General features: G+C 39.5%; 1 protein-coding gene across 1 annotated transcript in view; it reads right to left on the bottom strand.

Moving 5' to 3' along the window:
- LOC104261486 (uncharacterized) overlaps nucleotides 1–26,616 on the bottom strand; it is a gene marked incomplete at its 5' end in the record, with an annotated part of 147,750 nt that overhangs the window by 108,811 nt on the left and 12,323 nt on the right. Inside the window, 4 exons of the mRNA XM_059815665.1 lie at nucleotides 1,048–1,199; nucleotides 17,238–17,426; nucleotides 23,053–23,136; nucleotides 26,401–26,487. Coding sequence (XP_059671648.1) covers nucleotides 1,048–1,199; nucleotides 17,238–17,426; nucleotides 23,053–23,136; nucleotides 26,401–26,487 — 512 coding nt within the window. The remainder of the gene's footprint in view (nucleotides 1–1,047; nucleotides 1,200–17,237; nucleotides 17,427–23,052; nucleotides 23,137–26,400; nucleotides 26,488–26,616) is intronic.

The following is a 26,616-nucleotide window of genomic DNA, read 5'->3' as shown; positions in this document are numbered from 1 at the left end:
TCACAGTTTAAGCCTACAGTAGCTAATAATCTCTTCTTTAATCCTGTCTTGGATTTATTTTGGAAGAGATAGCATATTTCCATATAGATAGAAAGCTTCTGGAATTAAATTAAGCAGTTAAATAAACAGTTGAATTTGTTAAACTTCTTTTGTTTCTCAACACAAACCATACTTAACAACTAATCTGAATAACAATTATTTTCAGCTTAATTAGAAAATCTTAATTAACAATGAAGATTTAACCTTAATATTTTTGGTTTCTGAATCATATATAAAAAAATTAACATTATGTGAATAAATAAGACAATCTTTTTAAACCTCAAGGCAGGATTACTGATGCAGGCAGACTTCGTTATTAAACACATTCTAAATTAAACGCCTCTATGAATTTTATACTGAAATATATTGTGATAGTTTTGCATGCCAAATGTGACATTTTGTATTTTAGATTCATCTTCTGTAGTAATTTTGGAAATGTCATACAAACAAAGATTTTGTCATTTACCAATGGAATTACTATGCATGGCCGGTTAGCCATCTCTTTTCTGGCTCTTCTGGTTGTTTCAAGTCAGCAAGCCATAAAAAATCTTTATCTCTCTGAAACACAGCAATTTGGAAGATAATCGAATAGTGACTGGGGGGCAGAAACGCCAGTCTGAGGAATTATACCACAATCTCTCTTGCATTTACAACCTTCCTCAAAGCGAGTGTCAGTTGAGTAGGAAAAGGAGATAGAAGATTCATCATATTTCAAGCCTGTCTCATTTGCATGGTGGCATAGCTGTCTCATCTCCCGCTGAAAGACTTTGCTTGGCCAGCGCTGACAAACTGTTTTGAAGAACTCTTGCCATGCCCAAATGATTCATCATTAATAGCTTTAGACATTCTCTTTAAGCGTATGGTTACTTCTGCTGCAAAGCATATTTTGAAATCTACTGAATTCTATCCTTTTAAACTATGAAAAGAAAAAAAATAATAATGCAATGCAATTGATCTAGTCATTTAGCAGTTCACATCAGCAAAAAGAGCATTCACGGAGAACCTCACCTTCCCACAAGGTGCTGCTGCTCCATTTAAGCCAGTATTCACACCTGCAAGGTTACCAAAGCTGGCTACCATCTCTTCTTCACATTCATTCTCCTCTGCTTTCAACTGCTGACGTCCCACTCTGCAGCAGTTAGAAAGGGAAGAGGGAAGAACTGAAAAGAAATTAACTACAACACAGATATGGAAAGCATTTGCCATTAGAAATACACTGCAGTTTGATATTTTCCTTGAATATATCATAAGCAAAGCACCCAGGAGAAACAGGTGTACTAAGCAGAGAAATGATGAGGCTTCAAAAAGCAGCACACGAAAAATACAGTCACAGCCCCAGTAACATGACCAATATTGGTTAGTCTGTGCCACAGATCGACACTAAGGAACCTAAAGTTTCACTGCCCGTGTACAATCGGCTCTGTCTGGTGTTGGGGCTCAGGTTCTAGGTTAAGAATATTAAAGTAGGAAGCCATTGCCTCTGTCGATACTTTCAGGACCAATTGACAGCTTCAATAAACTGGGACAGGTTTTTGGAAACCGTTGGTTCCTTGGGGATTGGGTTGGTTTAAAACCACTGAAAAAAATCTTATTATAGATATAAATCTTACCATTTTCTTTCAAAAAATCATATAATTTATATATAAGTCTTATATAATTTATAAATCTTCTAAAAGATCTTATTTTATATATACCAAAACACTGTATCTGTAAATTCTATAAGTCATATATGCATATATATACATACACACATACATGCACATACACAAATTTTCAGCTGCATGTGAACCATTAAACCTTCCTTGGCATTCACATGTTAACTACTTGTGTAATTAAGTAATTTCGGGGGTAATTATATCAACTCAAAGATTTTTTTTTTTTTTTTAAAGAGAGGTCCCTGTAGCAACACAGAACTCCAGCAAATAGCATAAGAACAGCCCTACACTAGATACCCCAGCGGTGCCCTGCTTAGTGCACAGGATACACAAAAGGCACGGTACCCTATGGAGAAAGTCTTGTTTCTAGAGCACAGCAGGAGCAAACGCAAAACTAAGTCGTTTACAATAAGCACTATAAAGCTGTATGCTTTGGCAATCCCATCCCATCTTTCAACAGACACAAAACCGTGAGCAATTCCTCTATCCCTACTCGGCACAAGTATCTAAACAGAAATGGCCCTAAGTAAAAACATCTGTAGATGCTCTGCTGGCTTCAAAACACTTCAGCTCTTGCTTCCACAATCCGCTAAAAAGGCTGGGGAGGGTCGGTCAGCCACACTTGCAAGTGGTGCTGGGGCAGGTAGCAGAGCACAGAGAAAGACATGGCAGCTCTCAGGAGCTGGAGGCTGAGCAGGCTGGTCATGGCCAAGGGCCAGCCATGCGCCACCCTGGGGGTCAAGGGAGCTGCCTGCAATGTACTGAGATGAGTCATATGGACCAGCATCAGGTACAGTTGCAATTCAGGATTAGCTTGGGCATCTACAACACCGGCAATCAGAGGACAGGCTCTCTTAGGTTGCCAAGCCATGTATTCAGTTAAGTTTTTAGTCACAAAGGAAAATGCTAAAATTTGGCGTTCATTCAACAACAAAACAAAACAAAAAAAAAAAAGAATAACCAAAAACCAACATTTCCCTGGACTGCACTTCTGAAGAATTCCTTCAAGTATTTTCTAACTTGCTTTTGGAAAATTCAATTCCAGTGTCTTTATTCCTTTTTCCTCTTTTGCATTCTAGGTGATAATGTGAGAAGCCTCCACATTTGTACAATTAACATAGTTCTTTATCAAGAAAACTATTTACAGAGACTCTGCAAATCACGCTAAACATCCCAGTCTGTCTCCAAGTTCCTGGCTCATTGCTACAATTCAGTTTCTACTCAGACCTTGCCTATACTTACTTTTCTTTTTTTTTTAAAGAAACATATATACACATTTACAGCAGTAAAATTACCACTGGTGCATAGCTAAGCTGTTTTCCAGATTCCTCTACCAGCAGAATTGCATCGTGTAAATACCCAGGCAATAGCTGAATCAGTTGGAAGGTCTGTGTAGATGCTAATCCCAAAGACATACATGGGAATTTTGCCCGATGAGACTAAGGACAAAATTTTAGTGCTAAGGACTGAATACAAGCAGCACAGGGTCAACCACCTTTGAGGTTTTATCCTTGAGCTACAGTCAAGTCAACTTGGGTCCAGTTGTCCTAAATGGAAGTAACAGAAGATGCTTCTTTAATGTCTCTAGCTAATTTGTAGAGCTGAAACATCTGAGACGTTAACTTCTCTCCTTCAAGAAGAATGGTCTGTTTGGAACTTTGTACTTATTTAGTTTCTCATGATGGAAATTATTTCACTTAATTTGGTTAGAGCTGCATTGACACAGGGGTTCATTAGGACACTCATTTTCTTGCAATTCAATTTAAAATTAAATACACTTTGTTGTTGATTTTATTACTTTTAAACTACTGTATCTATTGCCTTTATTAGCTGCTAATACACAATTATGAAGGTAAACAGTTTTCATTACTGAACATCAAACATTTAAATAACCACATTTGATCTGTTTTCAGGTTGCATCATTTTTCTCCTTTCCCTCCTTTTGCTGGGTATTAGATTCAAGAAAATAATTTATTCAGTGAAGTTAGGCTTCTTTTGTTCTCACCAGCATGTTCATCAGCTGTCACAGCAGAACATAGCTTCCTTGGCTTTATCCACAAGGGTTATTTATTTCCTCCATTCATTTCTTTACAGGTAATTTGATGCATGTATTTATCTGAAGGTCACCTATAGCTTGATCACAAAAACATCGCTCCAATTCATATTTCCTTCACTCTCTAAGGGTAATTCAGAGGCAGGGATGAAGGGTGCTGGGAGAAGCCATTTGGTCACCTTTTGAAGTGCACTGTGTGTAGCACTTAAAAATTACAGCCTGAGCCAGGTATCTTAAAATGGAGGTATCCAAAACAGAAGCCTCTTTCAGAAGCACAGGCTTAATTTTTCTAAGCCTGAGGTTCTTTGTTTGGGAGAAGTTCCACTCACTAATATCTGTAAAGCACTGAAAGACCTTTGGAAGGAAAGCATGTTAGATAGAAGTACAAAGTAGCCCTTATCTGACATACCTTTGAAAGAGTTCATGAATCCTGGCTCGCAAATTTTGTTTCTTGTGGTGAGAGACTTCCTTGTGGTCCTTTGAGTCCCATATGCCAAAAAAAAAAAAAAAAAAAAGGACAAAAAAGAAAAACACCTACATTTTGTTTCCCAATGTACAGAAAGATCAAAATAAAAGTCATAAATGTGCAATTTTCCACAGCTTTGTCCTAGGTCTTCTGGTCGAAGGTTTTCAGAAGCAATTAGGAATTTCAGCCACCATTATTTTTTCCATAGCTTTTTTCCATGTTTACTCTATTGTTTCCGAGGAAAACTGAGCTCTAATCTTGTTTTAAAAGCTTGATTGTTACAACGTATATTTGCACATGGTGGTGCCCTACAGTCCTTATTTTTACTATACCTAACACAGTCATATATATGCATACATATGTATAGGCATATATAAGTATGTTTATACACACACAACAAAACATAGCATGCAAAACAGTCATAGACTACCAGAGAGCCCACAACTTCCCAGCTTTAAATCTGCTCCAGATCTCGACGCCTTGTATCACCACAGCTGTTTTTAAACGTTTGGTTAGAGGGACTGGCATTTTTGGATGTTGCAACACATAGGAGGCTAACTCCCATGAGCAGTCCTCTCCCCCCGCGGTTCTGCAGCTCTCCATCATAAAGCGGGAGGGTCTCAAGTTATTTTACTCTTGCACAGCTAGCTGAATAAGTCAGTCCATCAAGAAGCCAGCACCCACATCTTTTTGGACTGTGTTCTCTGTGCAAAACCTGGAAACAATAACCCTGCTGAAGGTTGCAGACTCAGGAAAACAAAATTCTTCTCGCTGACCTACACTGTTCAGAGATCTCGCTGAATATTCAAGGGCATATCTCGTGCTTCCGACTGGTGTCCCCGAGATCATCATAAAACATACATGCAACACTACCAATATACAGGGAAGCTTCCTACTGTATACCCATATACTGTCATCTAAACAGTGTAAAATTATGTTCCCCTTCCACTCTCATCAAGCCTCAAAGCCAAAAAACATTTTGGTAGGGAAACAATGTAATAGCCAAAGGAGAAAAATTCCCCATCAGAGGCTCCATATCAGATATATCCATATCAGAGGCTGTTAAAGTCTCTCCTTTCTTCCAAATCTCTAAATTTTTTCGCAAATATTTGGCTGTTTTCAAGGAAGCTTAGGAATCTCTGTTGAAGACTAAGACATTGGGAAAATTATTTGCAAAACATCCTGCTTATTTCCAAAATGAAAATTATCAGAGTATAAAAACAGACTACAAAAACATATTACAAAAGCCTGCATGAGTAGCTTTTAACATAACTTGCTTTAATTTTACAGGGTTTAAACAGAGACAACATGGTTGCCTTAAAATACAGTACGATTTGTTGGTAGTCCCAGCAGGGAGCCTCAGATGATGCAGTAAATCCTCCAGGCCCTGGTCAAGCATCACACATACACGATTACAAAGATGATGTGACCGAACTAGCTCAAAGCAAGACCATCCAGATCTCCACGTGGCAGCTGTGTCATGGGCAAGGCTCCTCCACCACTGCTCCTCGGTTGATAGGATCCAACCCTCCTGCTCCTGGACAGCTTTGGGCTGAAGTTCACTAGGAGTCCCTGGAGCACAGACCGGGACTCATTTCTCTCCTGCTCCCACAAACGCTGGCACTGATTTTCTTTCCCCAGCCCAGTGAATCACCACCGCTTCCCCTGCCCCGCGGGGACGTGCTCTCGGCAGGTGTAGGGGACCTGTCCCAGCAGCAGCCAGGACCAAGCAGCAACATTCATCACCCCTGTGAGGCGCAGGAGCCAGTCTCCCATGGTCTGGGAGGGTGCCCAGCAACAGAGCTCGAAGTTCCTCAAAAAGTCTAATGACAAAAACTACTGACAAAAAAGACATCAGACATTTCCAGAGTTTGGTGGGAGGTGGGAAAGGGTTTAAAGTTGGGCTGAAGCAGTTAAAGCGAAAGTTCAGAAGGCAGGAGAGAGGCTTGGTTCATAATTTGTCTCCTGGATCCAACTCTTGGTGATGCCTGGGATAGCAATTTTTCTGAGGTGGGCACTTAGATTAAGAAATAATGTGAAATAGAAAGCTCACTTTATGTAAAATCTCAAGTAGCCATAATATCACAACATTCAGACATTACCAGTCCAGGCTTACGCTGAGCCAGAAGTAGAGAATTTTTTTTTTTTTTTAGGAAGTTGATTATATTACCAGACTCCCATAGCTATCCAATCCCTTTGTTTATCTTCCTCATCTTAATTAAATAATGAATATTCAAAAGAAAATATGAATCGGGGTTCTCTGTATGAACTGCACTGTTTTCCATCTCTCTTCCTCTGAAGTGGTGATGGGAATATGATTTAAAACTATTTCTTCTGGATCCTAATAAAATATTTGTCACAGTGTGTCATGATAATTTTTTAAAAGCTCTATCATCTACCTAATAAATTTGTTAAGTTTATTCAAATCTTATTGAACAGGAAAAGTGCAATGAGTCATGGTTAATATTTCTTTACCTACACTAAGAAATAAAATATATCAAAAATTCAATGCTTAGGGTCCTATTCAGAAAACCTCTATGAGTCTGTAATACATCTTCTACATGATTAAAAAAAAAAACCAGGAAACTTGCTTTAAAATGAATTATTCACCACCTTGAATAAATTTCCATCTTTCCTATTTGCAAAACCCCAAAGTCAGTTATGTAAATTTTAACCTACACTAATTACCTCAGGGGTGTGCAAGCTAAAGGAAAGTAGATGTAGTAGGAAAAAAAAAAAAATATCTCAGACATTTCCATCACCAGGAAGCAATTTAACAGAGGAAAAAATGTATAAGTTTTCAAAAACAGAGCAGCCCATATAATTTTTTTTTAAATGTGGAATACTCATTGCTGCAATATCCCTTGAATCATAGATTTACTGGAATAAACCCAAGTGCTTTTACTCAATGGTATATACCATCACACATATAGCTAAGCACTTGTTTCTCATCATGACACCAGCATTGTCTAGACTGTAAGAATGACCCATTGTTGACAACGGGCGTTCCCAACAAGAAGGCATGAAATGGGGTTTAGCTTCAAGTCGATACAGACGTTGAGTCCTTCAGAAAAAAAAGTGACTAAAATGTGGGAACCACTGGATATCCTTCAGAGCTCTCCTGGGATGTACTGGAGAAAGCAGGGCATTGTTTTAAGGCAGAAGGGCTCTATCACAGCAGCAGTCTGTCCTATTCCCCATCCTGATACGGGGTGCTGCCTTAGCTGTGAACCAACTGCTTCACACGTCTCTCTCAGTTTCTTCATCGGCTGTCTTGGGGTCTAATTACACAAATGGCCCATCTACTGATTTCAGAGAGCATGATCAAGACCAGTATTTGAAAAAGGTCTTTCAGTCTGGGCTCAGCCTAGAGACACACGATGGTAAGCATTGTTTCTACCGCAGGCAAAAACAAGAACCTGACTCAATACTATTAATCAGTGCTGACTGGCTATTTTCACTGTGAAACTACTTCACAAACAGTAGGGCTTGATTCCTATAGCAATTTTCAATTTGGAAAAAATTAAACAAAACCCTGCCCAAACACATCCTTTCCTCTTAGGAGAAAGCCCATAAAATTCAGCAAAACTTTGAAGCAAAACAGGATTGTTTTTTTATCATTTAGTAAAAATGGAGCATTTAGGGAAAATATTTACTTTCCCCTTTTGGTCAGCCCTAGCACTGGTATTACAACCTTCTGGTGAGGTAGTCGCCCCATTGCGATTTAAAACAGCCCGTTGAGCCCTGGCCCTGATGAAACTGTACTCCCTGAGAGGAGTGCTGTGGGGATCCCACCTTCCCAACAAGCCCTTCTCACCAGGTCAGGGCACAGCAGAAGCAGTGTGAAGACCCCACCGGTGGGGGCTCCAGCAGCCTCCCACTGCCCACAGGGATCCCACATGCAGAGGATCCTGGTGCTTCCCTTTGTTCCACTCCTTGAGAAACCACATTGGTACATCACAGTGCAGGTAGTGCTGTCTTTCCAGCCATAAACAAATGCCTAAATAAAAGCTTTTACCCTAGAATTTTCATTCTCTGCATCCCAAAACTTTCTCTAGCGATGGAAATCCTGTCCACCTCATTTTTACAGATGGCAAAAGTGAGATGCCAGTGAGAAGTGACCTGCCTGAGCTCACCGAGCAAAGTGTCAGCAGGACTAGAAACCAAACCATGTCTCCAGTCCCACCGGTGTCAGCTAGTCCACCTCCTTCACACTCTGGCTGCTGCGTAGAGATTCACTCCCAGTGATTTTTAACATAAAGAACCATTTGAGATGAAGAAAAAAATAAAACATTGCAAGAAAAGTTAACATTCCTTTCAGGCAAAGTGAGATTTTGAGAGGCTTACCCTCTCCATGTTAACTACAGAGAGATGACAGGGAAATGAGGCATCGAGAGGTAAGTGGGATGAGTGCCCTTCATTCAAAGTAGAGTCTGGTAGCTCCATAATGCCTGTTCTGAAAATTGCACTGCCCTTCGCGTTCTGGAATTTGGGCGACCTTGTCTCAGAGATGGCTGCAAACCAGGAGGCAAAGTTGTGTCAAAATCCTGGACACATGGTAGTATTATTCACGGTGTGCTCTGCCCAAAATGTGCCACAAACTCTCAGACATGTTTTTAAAAGGGAAAGAGAAAAAGCAACAAAGCAACCCCCCCCCGCGACTTTTCCTTCCAAGTAGAAAATTAAACCAATTTACTGTTCATGAGCATAAAAGGAAAAACTTCGACAATTGAGCCATTTGTAGCAGCTAGGAAAAAAAAAGAACTCATATTCTCTCTTAAAATTGATACTGCAGAACACAAAGTGAGATTTACTTTAGTCATGCTACAGCCTTATTACACTGAGTAATACAGATACACTTAGTGACGGCATTATAGGCTGATCATTTTGATAAATTTGTAAAGCATTGCATTATCTCTACGATGCAGTGAAGACTGAGCTACCAACCAACCCGGGAAGGCAGTATCCTGCTACCAAGGTAGACACTTTTATAAGGCATATATATTAAAGACATTAATTTTGAAAAGTTATGGAAACTAGACCTGGCTGTAAAGTAGGTGTGATAAACGAGGACCTGAACTTCCCCAAAAACTCAGAGCTGTTTTCCTTCAGGATTTTGATCCAAGATGGTAGTACTAACAAATTAAAGAACTTTAATCACTTTTCTTAAGATGCCCTAAGGAAACTCTGAAGGGGTGTCTGTAGCAGAGCTACCCAGCGTCTGCAAAACAAAGATTTTGCCTCTCCAGCCTCAAAACAGAGGACTCCCCCTTCTCGTTTCTGTCTTGCCGTTCACAGAAAGACCACCTGTAGTTTCTTCAGAACTACCAGGTACTCCTTCCAATGTTTCTTATTTCACAGTTGAGAAGATGTAGCTTCAAGGTCATAAAACTCCGATGTCCTCATCAGAATCTACAGGCTGTTGTAATTGTATGCAAGGCCATTTATCAGAGTGTCTGACAACCATAGCCGAGCACTGAAAATACGCAACGCTGAAATGGCATTTGCCATTGATGAAGAGCCTTTAAGCAGGAATGTGCTAGCCTGTCAAAGCTCAGATGTCTCCAGATTAGCCCAGAAATCACGAGCTACTAAGAAGCTTCAGGTAATTTAAGCCTAAATAACAAGATATAATGGAAGATGTTACCCACACATTTATTAGGGAACACATTCCCTCCAGTATAAACTCGTGTAGCATGAGCAATGCCAGTGGAAACCAAGTGAACGATGCCAATCTATAGATCTAAAATTAATCGTTTACATTAAAAATTAAAAAGACAAAATGTTCATAAGCTGTGTAATGAAATTCAGGGTTTTACAGTCTTTTCTACTTTCTGGATACTGACAGCAAATCATGGCACAAACAACTGAAGAGAAACTGAAAGGAAATACCGATCTGAAATACTGAGACTTTTTTTGTGGTTTTTTCCCCATTCTTCCTCAATTTAAAAATGTTTGTTAATTTCGGCACAGAATGTTTTTATTATTTCTGTAGCCTTTTCAAAGTTCCTCATGAAACTTTACTCTTTTAATCCTCTTACTCTTCCCTAAAGCAGGTATCTAATTTTAGGTCTGTTCTGTTGATAGGGAAAACTGAGTCATAATAACTAATTTGCTTGCTACAGTCCTATAAAAACTGATTGTTTAGGTCTGAGATTACAGTCTATCCCCATCTTTGAGTCCCCGTTCTTTTTTGCTGACTGTCAATAAAGGATTGCTTCACAAATTTGTCTCCATAATTGTAATCTAAAAGCACAGGCTTTGGCTTTATCCAGTAACTTCTATTTGTAGTGGCTTTCACATAATCTTCTGTTTCAAGTGTGCAGACATGCACTTGAACACTTTATAATTAAAAGAGACATTCACTTACAATTAGTATATGAAAACTACAGAGAGGGAAACAACGTTTTAAGTACAGTTTACTCTATGATTGTCGTAAATACAACAGTGGAAATGACAAGTTGCTGTGCCTAATGATTTTTCTCTGTAGAGAACAGATCTCCTCCTGCAAGACTACATCCTTCTCCATCTCTCTGCTGAAACTTATAGGTGGAAATCGTTTCACATTTTCAGCTGATATGTAAGCCCTCCTTCTCTGATTTGAATACTGACATGAGCAATTGTATTATAACATCATACTATGCTGACACATCTTTGAGCGAACGTATGCACTTTAGTATACGTTCTCATTGTAACCACCTAGTCCTGAAAGCTGCGTCTTGTCTGAGGGTCTAGCATAGTAGCGAGAGAAACCAACTGTGCTAACAGATTGCCAGGAGGTTGAGCAACAGTGACGATTTCCCACCTTTGTACTAAGCAAGCAAGCATGCATGTAATGCAACCGGATTGTTTTTCCCAGTATTTCTACATCTCTCAACTTATAGATGACCTGGTTATGTTTCACACTAACAAGCTGGTGTGAACAACTCCAAGGCCCTTAAAAACTCAGATTACACATGAAAAGCCCAATATACCTCAAAGTTAGCCCTGCTTTGAGCAGGAGGTTGGACTAGACATCATCCAGAGGTCCAGTCCTTCCCCACCTGAATTAATCTGTTCTATGAAATAGAGGTCAAAAGTACCATCCAGCATAGGTTCCACTCAACAAATTCAGCTCTACTGTAAAGACTGCAGAAGCAAAAAAGTTACAACATTCAGACCAATTCATTTATCCGTCGCTTACAAAACCTGTGTAATCCGTTAATGTTGCTAAGGAAACTCCTATCATAAAAGCTAACCAACAGTAGACTTAGCTACACCTGTGACTGCAGTTTGGCTCCAAATTTGTATTTGTAATTTGTATTAAAAATACAAATAAAAATTCCCTTGGAAAAAAAAAGTGATTCTGGAGAATACATGAGCAACTAAACATTTGTTTTCATTGTATTTATTTTTGCAGGTTTGTGCCTCCTTACATCAGTAATGCTCACTCTTTGCTTACAATCCCCATCTGAGTTCTGCTTCTTTTAACAGGTGGCCAGTACTTGATGAAGTCACTTAAACTTCAACAGGACTTGGCAATCACTGATTCTCTTTGAAGAATCTTTCCAATTGCCTCTGTTTATTGAACCATAGAAATAGACTTCCTTACTGGAGTTTATATTAGGATAATGAGCCAGAGAGCTGACCAGTCAGATTACCTTAAGCAGCAGCAAATGCAGTATCATCATTTACAGTAGCTGTAGAATTCATTGCTCCAGCTCAATAGAATATCAAGAATTGCTTTAGTAGTTTAATTGCCCTTCTGATCTTAAAGAATGAAAGAACACAGTAAAAACTAAGTGAGCTCCTTTTTAGTGAAAAATATAAGAAATACGGAAGATTTTCATTACTTCCACCTAAATATTTACTTCACTTAAAATCCACATAACTCCTGAACAAAGCAATTAAAAGACAATTACAATTAAAAAGAGCAGCTATATCAACATTCAGAGTATTGTGACAGCACAGTGACAGGCCCTTTATAAACTTATAAAACACCTTTTCCACAGTTCTGCTTATGTTGACATTTATTTCCATGTTCCACCTTCCATTCCTCCCACCTCTAAAAAAATAAAGTGTGTATATCTGAGTGTCCAGAAGAAATGAGGAGGAACCTTAGAAACTGGGAGGGTTCCCAGGCTTCCCACTGAGGAAGCAGGAGCAAGCCTGATAGAACAAAGATACTTAGAGATCTCAGGTTGCCAGCCTACAGGGTAGAGAAGTCCCCTAGCTACACATTCTGGCATCTCAGCCAGGCTTTAGGTCTGCTGAGTAGGTGCTGATGCACGTCTGAGAACCATGGACACTCGCTAGGCAGGACATCAGAAGTCCAAGGGCCAGAAGCCCAATACCCCTGGCTTTGAGAAGTTCACCTTGTGTTTTTTCCCCTCAAACATAGGTTTGGGTGAACTGCTTTTTCACCAGTCCAGGAGCAGTCTACCTGGCAGGACTATAACGAATTCGATAAGCTTGGCCTAATGACAGATTTCAAAAGGAAATTAGGTGCTAAGCACTTCTGACTGGTATAGATTTCAGCCTACCTGTGCCCTTGCTCTTCCTCTGTAAAATGGAGATACCCATAATTCCTACTATATCACATAAATTAAATGGAAACCATTATACTAACAGACTGTAGAGATGTTTTGACACTCAAATCATGAGTATAGCATATAGGTAGCTTACCTAGAATGAAGTCACCTACTTTTAAGACATGGTGTAAAAGAAACATAACCAGCTTTTATATTCTTGACCTGCAGTTCTCAGTAAAACAAAAAAATTACTCATTTGAACATCACAGTCATTTCGAATCTTGGCAAATGTCAAAAAGGAGTAACCAGATTTCGGCTGAGAAAAGGTCACCTTCAATTCTGCATTGCTTTTAGGTGCACCTATTCACACAAGTATCATATTCATGACGAATGATCACACAGGATTGTACAATGCTTAGTAGGCTATAGCTTTGACGAGGGGAGGTCTGCAGGTACCATCAGGATATAAACAATAGTATTATCTAACAGGATAGAACATGCAAGCAAATGCACATTGGTGTTTTGTATGACCAAGGCCTGATCCCACTAATTAAATTCCTGGTTGGAGGGTAGATTTGTCATCATCTTACATAGTACCAAATTTTACTCATGTGTTATCCACCATTAACCAAAGAAAAACTGATCATTCCATCATCATATAAATTGATCTCTCTGTGACTTGACAAGGAGTCAAAGCAGTGATGATATTGACCCTGTAAGAATAGCAGGTCTAGTGCCCAGAGGCATTAACCTTTGGTTTAACCAAAAGGTAAATCTCTTGATGAAAGGCAACATTTTATTACTATCCACCTGCAACAAATAGCTCATTTCTTACTACTATAACTCAACTGCTGGTACAGAAGAGCAAAACTTGCACTTTACTTTCAGAGGCTCTTGAGTAATTCACATTGAGGTCATAGATCAAAACTGATTATTATAATTGTAATGACCAAGTCCTGCAAGGTGTTACACCCAGCACAGAGGGCTGAATCCTGTAGAGAGAGAGACGGAGGTTGTGAACAAATTACATCTAGTTAAGAATACCAACCAAGTTGCAGGAAGAAGATGGCCAAGCAGGAAAGATGTTCTTGACTTCTGGGGCAGTATTGATCCTTACAATTGCCCCACTATTAATTTCTGCTGAAAGAACCCACATAAAGCTGAGTAATTACTTCTATTGTCTCAGTTCAGAAACAGCTGAAAATCCTAGAGCTGGTACTTTTCCATGGCATTTGAATTAACGACTGGCAAGATTATGTTGCCAAAGGCCGATCAAGTGCAATCTCACCCCAATCACCAGTGTTTGCTTCATGCTTGGCACAGTCTCTCATGTTTTGAAAGCATCTTGCCTTTAATCAAACATGTTAAAGCCAGCATTATGTCAGGTCTTTCCTTGCGCGTGTCTCTGCTCTGTAAGATCAAGTTCTGCCCATAAGCATGTGTCCCTGCATTGTCTCATGACAGATGGTTTTCTGCGGCATTCTGCATACCCTGCCTTGGTTATACCTGCTCAGCTTCTACCACAACACAGTCCCTAAGTTATGATTTTCTCTCAATAGAGTTTATCTTTCCTTATTAAAAGCAAATGTCAGTGGGGCTTTTGAAATCTGCAGGCCTACATGGCAGGCCACAGGAAACACTACTGCTTTCCAAATTTAATATTCTTTAATGTGTTTGTTAACAGAACATTGACATCTGCTTAATGCTTTCTTTACAAGAATCTACCAGATCTCCCCTTACGTATTTCTTGCCAACCTCAACTATCAGCTTTTACATTTACAAAACAGAACATGAAGTAAGTAACGATGCAGCTTAAAGTTCCAGAGCTAAAATCTTCCATAAACCTTTTTTTTTTAATTATTATTTTGGAAAGTGCATCTGCTCTTTCAAAAACTTTTAATCATGGTGATCTCATGCACTGAGCTGCTGTTTAAACAAAACCCACCCATTTACTGTAAAGCTACAAAGCAGAGAAGAAAAGCAATGAACTAAGGGATAGATAGTTAATACGTAGCTGTCCTCTTCGTGCCAGCACTGCCTGCAAAGCTCTAGTGCAAATCAGATGCCTCATTGGACAGAATTTTTGGCAGCCTAAAAAGAAAGAGCAGCAACTCAAGTGTGTTTCTGAACCTCACTTATAATACCAGTCTCATCTACTGTAAAGTCCCACTTGCTATTTTTAACCCTTGGGCTCCCATGTTTTGTTTTCATTTTGTCAAAGCAAAGGAATGCGAGAGAGATGTCTATTAGACTCCTTCACGTAGCCCTAGGGTTAATTACTCAGTTTGGTAGACATTTGAAAATATTATGTTACCTCTAACGGCAAAATTGATAGAAGCTTGTTTCAGGCTTACTTTATATCATTATGGCAGATTAAATTAACTAATCATAAATTATGCTGGCTAAAGTACATCTGCTACTCACTAAACCTGCAGAAGGAAGGGAAGGGGTTTTTTTCTTCTAAATAAGTAGTAAATGCCATGTGGCAAATTAAAGACTTTTCCAAATCAATAAACATACGCTCAAACAACAAAAGCTGGAAGTATCCCAAAGATGGCAGAGACAGATTCTGAAGACCATGGCAGCAAGTCTAACACTGAACCTGTAGCTGCTGCGGAAAGGCATCAACACTACAGTGCTGCAGGAGTATATCCATGGATCAAAGAGTAAAGACAGTCCATTAAAGAATAAAGAAGGTCAATTAAAGAAGAATAAGCATGCTTGCATTATTGTTAGATGTCTTTGAATACCAGCATGATGTAAAAGGTACACGTTTGCAGCCCCTACTTCCAATGTCACCTTCCATTTTCTGTTCAAAGTGGCTGAATGCGCCATTTCTACGTACTTCCAAGGAAAGGGCGGACATACATGTCCCTGATTTAGAAACCAATATGGATTTTACAGTAATCCTCCTGTTACCTTCTGCTTTGCAGGATACAGATGTGACAGCTGATACCATGTCAGTATGATTGAATTCCTAAACAGGGCATGGACAACTGAAGTTAGAGATGTGTGGGAGGAAAGGACATAAAACACAGGCATTCAAGACCTCTTCTGTGCAGTATAAAGTATTGAGTCCCTGTCTGTAAGTTCGTGATAGACCAGCTCAATCAATCACTGCGGATTTTCTTTCTTTTGGAAGAAAATAAGGAAGAAATGCAATATTATATTGTATTACAAGTGGATTCACACATGCAGTTGTCAGTTAAAAAGCAGAATGTTGTTTTGGGATGACCGGATAGCTTGCTCCTGGCTAGGAAACAAGCTTTGCTGAACGCCTCCAAAAAGCGTCTAATACAATCAGTCTCCCAGTGACCATGGTTTAGAGGGAAGGTAGGCGAAGGATTGGCAAATTTATTGTGTTTCTTCAAGGTGTCACAAAGCCTCATGAATCTTTGGGGGCATCTGAATATCCCAAACTTAGTTAAGTGTAAAGTCTCAACATATTATGAAGTCCTCTGGAAAGGTGCAGTGCACTCTGTTCACTTGTTTCCAGGTTCCTACTCCATCAGTCCCCTGAGGTAGGAGATGGTCGTAGTACCATCTGAGTCCTTTTCCCTCATGTTTCCCTCCCATTTAATGTTCTTTGAACAATATTCCCCAAACCATCTTCTATGCATGATGCATACAGCCACAAAAAAGTCATCAGGAAGGAAATACAGCTACACAAGGATTTAGAGGGAAGCAGCAAGGAAGGGAATTGGGCTCCTCACCAACACGCAGAAGGCAATGATAAGGTTTAGTCCTACAACGAAAAAATTCTAAAAACTTCCTCTGAAAATAAAAGAAAGCTTAGATCACCATCAGTCACTGGATAACCTATTTTAAGCCCATCAGAGCCAGTGTGCTGTTCTCATGTTGCTAATTAAAAATGATAGATTCATCAATTAATCTCTCTTCCTGTCCCCTAGTCTCGGTACAAGATTTTTCAAAGGGACAAATGGTAGTTAGGCGCCCACAAGTATCATTTCAGCCCTGAGAACTCGTGCCTTTGTCAACATGAACCCAACCTTGTCTCTTTAGACTATGAAATGACAAAAAGAAAACCACAGAAAATTTTGCTACTCTGAAAAACACAACAGATTTATAATTTGGGATTAATCTTATCCTCTGTACAATGAATATTGCTACATAAATCCTTCCTGGGCTCCAATCTGAACTCGCACATTGATAGATGAATAAGCCTCTGTTAAATTTGGCAGAGAGAGATGTCCTAAGTTTAGGCTTTTGATTGAAACTCAATTGCAATACTTACTACAGAGCAGTCAGAGACACTCCACTATTTAAGGAAAGAAGCAACGAAGGCAATCTGTTTTTATTTCCATTGAAATGGAGACAAAGATAAAGGTCCTGCTGTTAGCTTAGCAAAGTACCAGTCATATAAAGCAAGCCAATGAAATGGGTCCTCTTTTCCCCTTTCAATATATGTATTGCTGGGCAGTGAAATAGAATTGGGGTGTACAAGGTTAACAAGCCAGCATCATGTTATGAAGCAAGCAATAAAATTGTCTTACAGTTCTTAACTCTGACCTGTTCCAGTGAAAAGCTGCCAAGCAGAATTATGTTATCCCGAACATCTCTCTCAAACTGTTCGATATATGAAGGAATCACTTCATCTTCAAGCTCCCTGTGAAGGTCACGTGCCTTACTGGAGCTGACAGGCATCACGGAATCTGGAAAATCTTCACTGGCGACACGGGCTGCTTGAAACAAAAGTGGCAGATTATCTCTTAGCAAACGGGAGTTCATTCACCGGTTAGTACCTTCTCAGTTAACATGTTTGGCCCACCAACATTTTAAGACAACAATTCAAGCCATAAAATGAACAGTAATAAATAACAACAGCAGAACAACTGGTGGGTTCCAAGTGCCATTACCAGGAAAACTCTGCTCAAGAGTAACATCTGCATACAGGGACAAATTTAGCACACGCAGCTTGTTCCTTAAATAATTTTTAAAAGGTGCGCTCTGCGTTTTCACAGTCACTTCGCTCCCCTGTAAATCTTAAAGGGTTAGGGACTTGGAACGACTTTGGCTTTCACTCCTGAGGAAGAGGAGAAATAACTGCAATTGAAAGGAAGTTTTACAAGGAGCCACACCTAGCATTTCATCTTCCTCCCACTCACCCCAGAGGATCTGATTCCTCCCCAGGTGTGTGCATGCACCTCCTGCCTAATTAATTGGGTCCAGTTCTGCTCTCATCCACATCATTCCCCTGATTTCACTGTGGTGATGTATGCAGAACCAAAGAGTACATGCTGCACAGAAATAAAAATAAATTCCATTCATAAAGTCAACCTTAAAGAGAAGCTGTGTCCTTTTTTCGGTTTAACTCATCATGCTATGTAAAAAATAAATCTTCTCATTTATATCTGCTACAGTACTAATACTAGTTTGGGTCATAAATAAAGACGACTATTTTTGCTCATTTCTCTGCATTAGGATCACTAAGAAATGACAGATATCAGGTTGTCCACATCTGACTTTGACTTTCTTGCCTCATATTTCTGTGTGTAAGTGCATGTTTTTATAGTTCTCTGTGCCTTTCTCTGCAAGAAACTGCCATATCTAGTTATTTGTTTTGCTCTTTGTCCATCCTCTGACATGAAAGCAGTTAAAAGATTTTATTTTTTTCTCACTCCCCTTTGAAGTCTCTCATTCTCTAATGAAGACCAGAAAAGGAAAGATAAAACTAAGGCTATTAAAATTTTCAGTTTCGCTCACTACTCATTGTTTAATGACTTTAATTGTTTAGCCTCCCGAGAACTTAAATCACCTCGGTGCCACCAACACACAGGAAGTATGGTGGGTTTTTTTTATTTAATTACAACAGGATACAATTCAAAATCATGTTGGGGGAAGTGTACAGTAGATATAAACAACCCAAACCATTACCTTAGGGTACACAATCTCTTCATGTAGCATCTTACAAGCCTAATGAAAAGTGATTTGACCTACAACTATTAACGGCAAAAACAAAACAATATTTACATTTAAATTTACTGTAACATTAAGGGTTTGGCTAAGAGAGAGAAAATCCAAGAAGTGCTGGAAAAGGAAACGTTGCCAACAGCAGAAGATGCAGCATCGCTTTTTCCCCTCGATGCTGTGTTGTACACAACGGGCCATATGCTCAGCTGGTATAAATCAGCTGCTTTACTGCTTCCACAGGAACAGCGCAAGTTTACATCCTGGGGAGACTGTACATTCCTATCTCAGGATCCTCTGGGTGTAGAGAGATAGTCCTTATATATCAAAAAAAGGAATAAAAACATTCAGTTCACAAAGACGACCATGCAGTGATTCATCAAAATATCCTTTTTCTTTTTTGTGTTCATTATTTTTGTGAGGAATCGTACCAAGTGAACTCAGTTTTGGTGGAAGACACTGGGCTCATTAGCACGTTTTGTGGAAAAAGAGCAAAAGAAGAGAGAGAACATTTTCAAAAGCCTTTTCAAGAGAAATAATTGCTGAAAATACAGAGATAAATTACGGATTCGGATTTGAAAAATATTCGATGAAAAGATACGTATGCTCATTTAAGCACAGTTGGAAAAACTGTTCGTTTGCCTGAGCTGGAGACAGGGAGAGAACAGGGTTTTTCAGCTGGTCTAGTCCTTCCCCGCTGCCTTTCCAAAGAGACCGCTGAAAATTGGTCACCATCAGGTTGCTCCTTGTCTGAACTGACCCACAGGTTACAGGCTTGAGCTGCTGCCCTGGAGCAGCACTTGACCAAAACAAAACCTCCACCTCCTTGCTGTACAGAAGCAGCCACGGTGTTAAAAATGTTACTATGCCGTACACATGGGGCGTCGTGGCTGAAAATTTACGAGGAAGTCCATTGATAGATTGATAAACTAATTAAAAACTGGCTGCTTCAGGTTGTTAGCATCTGTGTCAAACTTTTCATTGCCTCGGCTGTACTTAGCACTGCAGGTCATACTTTCCACGTAGCTTAAATCACCTCTCCTTAGCACAGGCTGTATTTGCGGATGCTGTGCTGCAATTAAAACAATCTCTCTGGTATTAGCTTGGCTGCTTGTAACTTCATTTACTCCCACATTCGTCCATCGGATAGCAGTGGTTTATATACCGAGATGAGAATTTAAAGGGTAGGTGCACCAGCAGACTACCCCTCAGCATGGGTTTGAATGTATAAAGCAGCTATAAACTCCACATGTAAAATTCATTTCGGCTGCCTGGTTCTAGAAGACTCTGTATATAAATTGTAGCTAAAAGAGTGCATCACCAAATGCTTATGCATCAGTTTCAAACAACTAAAATGCTGCAGAACATTGCACTTCAATTTTTTGATTGTTGCCAAAGAGTAACATAATAGAAAATATTTTTCATGGTATTCACCTAGCATCATTTTAAATGTGCATGGATTATGATCGTACATTGTTTGAGAGATTTTCTCCCTAGGTAAAAAACATACAGTCTATATCTTTCTCTAAAAAACAACCAACCAATGTCGCCTTTTAAGTTGCCTTACAATTTGAACTAACACATACCACAGGAGCGACCAACAGGTTACCCAGCGACAAAATGTTTTAAATATACAATTATATAAATTCTGAGCCATGTTCCTTTCCTTTCCTTTGGGGATCATCTATTAATTATGACTGTATGACTATGTGATTTTTCAGCTCAGTGGTCAAATGAAGAAAAGAAGCAGTTCTGTAAGAATGGAATCAAATGAATCCTAGCTTTCTATGGATTTTCTGATGTCTAATAAGGGTCAAACTCCCATATTAGCTTTTCCCCTCAGTGGAGACATTAATAATGCTTGTCTGCTCTGCTCAGCTGCCCACTTCCATAAAACTGGTAGGGAAGTCAGACCTGCGAGACTTGCTCTCTGATAAAAAAAAGGGTTTGGAAGTGAAAAACAGGTTCAAAGATTGTGAGGGAGGAACACGGACAGCCAGAAATAAATACAGCCTGATAAACCCACACAGAGGAGGAGACTGCACAAGCCTCTCTTCCTCAGGAAAATCTCACTCTTTTCTGGGTTTTATTCACCCAAGCCAAGAAAAGTAAAAAATTCAGCTAGGACAGGGCACAACATTCACCCCCAGGACTAGCTCCCATACCTATTATGGCACTTTTAAGAAATAAAAGCACTAGGCACCGCTCGAGACACAAGACAGTAGCGGGTGCTGTATCTCCCCAACTCGCTGCCTTCATGCCTACACGGGGGCTCTGACGTGCACCTGGAGTGCGAGACACGCATGTTAATGCATTTGCTTGCCCTTGAATTGAATCGGTGAGCTGGCAGCTCAGCAACCTCGGCAGCCTCAGCGCGAGATCACCGTCTGCAGAGCACACCGCATATGTTCAAATGGCTTTGAATGGATGAGAGATTTGAACAGGTCTCACACCCCATGTAGCCAAACAGTAGTAAGAGCATTTTACCTCTCATGGTGGTTTGATAAAACTGGTTGGAGAAAAAGGCATTTTTAGTTCAAACATACCTGGTGAGTTTAAATTAGAAACATTTGAGGAGATCAGTGAAACCTTATTTCTCTCTAAATATGCTATTCGCTATTACCTTTTGTAAAGCATCTGTTCACCTTAACAATACTCATCAATATTCTTTGTAATACAATGTAAAGTTTTAGGGCACCTAGCTGAAGCAGAGAGTAACCACTGATGGATGGGGAAGGCTTCCCCTTCACTCCCTGTTTCCCTTGCTTAAAAGTGGACAAATACACATAGTGCAATTTGGCTCACGTACCTTTAGCCATGCAAAAAGCAATGGTCAAGTCCAAGTTAGCTGTCCAAGACCTTTCTAGAGCCAAAGGAAAGAGAAGAACTGCTTCCAGGGTGCAATTTGTCTCATCAGCTAAGTATTGCCTGCATGAGGTGGGCTGAACCACTGTCCAGAGGTGCTTCTCTGTTGCTCTCCCACGACTTTGAGGGAGCCCCAGAAGCTAACTTTCATAAAGCTAATGGAAAGGGTACTAGACCCTACCCTGGGGCAGCCTGTAAAATGACATCAGGACACTTTCCTTAATCATACAGGGTTATTTTGATGATAAAGCTATTGAAGAACATGAAATGCTGTGAATATTGGTACATGGGGACTACATAAGCAGCACAGATAGACACCCCATGTCAATCTTTCCTATAGAAATAATGTTGACTTCACAGCCAAACACGTTTCATTTTAATTTGTGTTGTTGCAGGATAAAAGCAATAATCAACCAGCAACACTGCTATAATCTTTCTCAGCAATGTGGAGCTCTACATTAACATGCAACAATAGAGAGCTTGCTAATAATTTGTTAAAAGTTTTTGCTTAAACTATCTGCATGAATTTAGCTGTGATGGCTGTACTTTCTTTTCCTTGCATTTAAAATGAGACAAAATGAGTTTCAAAGATGTTACTGGTATGACCAGTGCCAGTTCAAGGGATATGGCAACCCTAGGCAAATGAAAATGTTTGCCTCTTTTAGAACAAAGTTGCTCCCAAACTAAATAGTCATAAAACATGTTACAGCTCCTGGAGCGCCAGTGCTGTAGGCAACCACCTGCTCTGTCTCTTGGAGTAGGTCCTGTGTATAACTGAAATATAACAGGAAACCTCATACAAATATAAAGAACAGAAAATACTTTTGCACAAAAGACCTCTGCTGAAAAAGGAGAGGGGGATACCCAAAAATATGAGGGCAGCCCTGAGCCAGGACTTTTTCATATCTCACTTCTCCTAGGATGAGCCAGAGGAGAGCAGCAGACATACACCTTGTGTAAAGGCTGTGGTGATAATGGTCTTGTGAATCAACTGGGTGTTAAATAATGCCTGTAAAAATAAGTGAAGCCAAAGTAAGGCTGTTGGCTTGAGGCGAAGAAATCTTTTTTTCGTTGTTTTTACTGTAGATGGAACATCAATTTGTATTTTCTAACAAAGCCACAGAAAACATTGTCTTATTCACCTCTTAGTGTGAATCCTTACGTAGATAACCTCAAACGCTATGTGACGTGGCTCGTGCATCTGACAAATGGCCCACCCATTTATGAGCTTAAATAAAGATTTAGATTTCTAGCTTTGAGCACATAAGCAAAGATACTTCCAGCCTTCTTTCATAAGGATGGAATTCAACATGTAAAGAAGCAGCCTAGAGAAAACACACCGCTTAAGTTACACTTAAAACCACATAAACATGACTCAAAACAAAAACATTTGGGGGAAAAAGATCTTACAGGCTCGCGTTAAAATCAATGTCCCCTTTGCTTCCGAGTTCAAGGGGATGGATTACCCACTCTCCTCCCCACATCCAGACTCAAAAAAGTTTTATTTTTCTTTATGCAAATGATTTTGTTATTTACCTTGGAAGTCCAGCATCTTGTTTTCTTCATCTAGAAGCTTCATCAGTTTACCATACAGGATTTGCTCATCAAATTTCACAGGATCTTAAAAAAACAAAGGTGAAACATCTATTGTTTCTTCCAGCAGTATTTCAGGAAACACTATTTTAAACTATAAATAAAGTTATAAAAACACAAAAGTTAAGAAACCATTTGACATTTAAAATAGTTTTCACAGTGCTAGTTTCATAGCAGAGGTGACTGTCATTTTCTTCTGAGTTATGAAAGACAGTTTAAAATAAAAAAACATAATCATATACTTTTAAATTGTTAGTAATATTATATCTTGATCTGGGCTGAAACTGGTTTACTAATTCTGCTAATAGACTAGTTGAAATTATTATTTGTATTCAAATTGTGAGATGAATTTGATTTTTATTAAGAGTCAGATAGAAGTATGCAATTTCTTTTCTAACATGATTTTGGATCTTTATTAGAAATTTTACCTTGCTGTCCATAATACTAACACGTTATCTAGTATGAGCAGTCATTACAGCACACGATAAATTTTTATTTTGTGGCTAGTCAGTCATTCAAACTCCCAGTAACATTTGTAGATTTTAAAAAGGAGCAAGGGACACACACCCACGCACACCTTTTTCCATGAGACAAAAAAAAAACCCCAACCACTTCAAGTGTCTATGTTCAAGGGAGAAACGACCAGTTGAGACTGTCTTCTCTCCAGATCTCCCAGACCCTGGCTTCTCTAAGTTGTCAGTGAAGACAGGCAGGTAGAAGGTCAAAGAAATTCATACAAGGTAGGTGAATTGAAGTACAGCTACAAGCGACTGGGTGGCTTTTTTTAAGTGCCCAATAGAATCTCAAAAAATAAATTTTGTTTATCATGAAATTTCAGAGCCAAGTTTTTCAGTTACACTGAGCATTCAAAGAGGGAGGTTTCTACAAATCTCTTCTGCAAGTACAGAATTTTTACATTTCTTTTAGCATATAACATTGAAATGTTCCCTTGGCGAGGGGGGGAAGCAAATCCATAGTGGGGTGTTGTTTGTTCTCAGGGCATTATCAACCCAGACAAATTTCCAGAACAAATTTAATTTATCAAATATAGAAAAGATAATTGCTAATATCTTCATTTTCACAGAATAACCCATTAAAGAATCCCATATGATGAACACATTAAAATGATATTTAACTTTGTATAATAGAGTTAGTGGCTGAAGATTTGCTTTTCAGCAGCTATTCTCTTTGGGCGTTGGGCCTGACTTGCTTAAGTCATAAGAAGAGTATAACTTCAAAGTGTGCCCTGATTTCTTCATCTTGTTCTGCTTTTGTCTCTTGTTAGTGACAAGCTGCTAGTTCGAACGAGGTGGTAAACGAATATGGTTTCCAATCGAGGGATGACTGTGCAAGGCCAGACTTCGGTTCTGACTGTCCTTTTAACTCCGTCCACTACACACAAATGTAGTTCCACTTATTTAACGCTTCTGCAAGGAAAAGGAAACCAGACAATGAGCCTGGTTTGTGAGTATCACCGAATCAGACTGGTTGAGGTGGGAAGGGACGTCTGGAGGTCATCTGGTCCAGACCACCTGCTCAAACAGGGCCAGCTAGAGCCAAGTTGCCCAGGACCATGTCCAGTTGGCTTTTCAGTATCTCTAAGGTGGAAGACTTGCTCTTGGCAGAGGTGTTAGTAAATACAGTATTATAACTGTTCTGCAGATGTCAACACAACCAACCTGAGGCCAGCACCGTTGCTAACAGACCTTTAATAAACAAGTGTTACTCCAACCTTTGAGTGACATTTTTGCTGGGGAGAAAAAGGAGGAACGCCAAAGGACAGCTGTTCACACATGGATCTCAGGTCTAGCCTGATATGCAAGTGCCTAAAACCACCTCTCCACTCCAACCCCCAGAACTGGATAGACTTTCTCAGAGCTTTCATCTGTTCCAAATTAAAAAAAACTAACAAACAAAAAAATCCACATTTAAGATTAAGTATGTATCACTCAGCCTCTTCAACACAGGCAAAAGAACGTTTTATCCCAACGAAAACTGTACTTCCATGTATCCCTTATGTCATCACTGCAACCATACATGCGTCTAGGCACATATGTACAGAAATCTAATCCACTTTTCATTCTCTGGTTATGAAGCAGGTCATGACTCATGAAGCCTATTCATAAGATGAACCAAGGGAGTACCAACAGAGAAAAAATACTTCATTTAAAAAACTCTGAGCCAGAAGTTGACTTCCAAGGTATTAAATTGCTGTCGTATAAAATGGATGGGGAAATTACAAGAGTTAGCTGTAATTCACCCTTAATAAACCTTGATTTTCTTCATCATTACACAGAAATTCAAGATATTGATATGCATTAGAGCCTGCTTTTCTCAGTCACACAAGTTTTTGTCTTAAAAGTTTAAAACTCCCTATCTACTCAAAGTAAAAGTTTCTCATGAATTTCAGAAGTGGTGTATTTTGAGACCCTTTATAGGAGACAAATCTTTTTAGATTTGGCTACAGCTGCGTGTCTAGAGAATCTCACAAATAACCACAAGGTTTAAAAATGTGAAGGGCTAGGAAGGTAACACAAGAGAACTGGGTCTTGCGTGCTATCGGGTTGTTAGTGCTTAACAACAGGAGTGAGGCCAGCGCATAGCTAAGCACTTCATTACCATGATGATGTTCTTACTTAAGTCCATGCAAATTCAGGCAGGCCCATTCCCACCCTTTTTTATCTAAAAGCCATGACAGCGAAGGAGAATTTCTTCCGCTAGACAATACCTTCTGGTTAATCTCTCTCATACCTATGCATAACTTCTGTTCTCCCAGATCTGCAGAATCACACCCTCCCACTCCTTGCTATTACCCACAGACAGCAAAGCTAAACACCTCGGCTAAACTGGCAAGAAGAAAACCAAAAAAGCCTCATCATGTGCTGGGAACTTTTATGGATTCTGGGATTTCCTTCTGTTTGGCAAACACACGTTCAGCTCAGCAATAAAATTGCTCTCCAAGAAGGACTTTGGGAGCAGGGTTGCAAAAAAGCTACAGCTTAGTACTCAGTTCTGCACTAATTTCATTAATTAGAGAGAACATAGCGCAGACAATATTCTGCGGCAGCGGAGTGAATACAGCACAGCCTCACTTTTACCCATCCATTAACTCACTGTCCTTGATCAAAGACTATGTATACTGCCTATCGTGTTCAGAGCAGTTAAGGTTTATAATTTGAATTGTAAACCTCAATATTTAAATAGAACTGCATATGTGATCTTTGTCACCTCATTTTCATGAATGGAAAAGAATATTCTGACACCAAAATTACATACTTAATTCTACCTCACCTTCTTCACTGACCTCCATCCCACACTGCCTTGGGTTTATTTCCTCATCCATCAACGGGTCAAAGTAATTTCTGCTGTATTCATTTCCTGTGGAAAGCACATGAAGTAAGGGTCAGCGATTATTAGAAGCACATGAACCAAAATGTTAATTTTGAAATCGACACCAGCAAGCAAAGGGGCATTTTTTGCTTCTTTATAAGCTTAATTTTTTTAACA

The sequence above is a fragment of the Gavia stellata genome, chromosome 3, assembly GCF_030936135.1.
Source record: "Gavia stellata isolate bGavSte3 chromosome 3, bGavSte3.hap2, whole genome shotgun sequence".
Lineage (NCBI taxonomy): Eukaryota > Metazoa > Chordata > Aves > Gaviiformes > Gaviidae > Gavia > Gavia stellata.
Note: the sequence above shows the minus strand (reverse complement) of the source record. Positions and strands in the feature narration are given on the sequence as shown.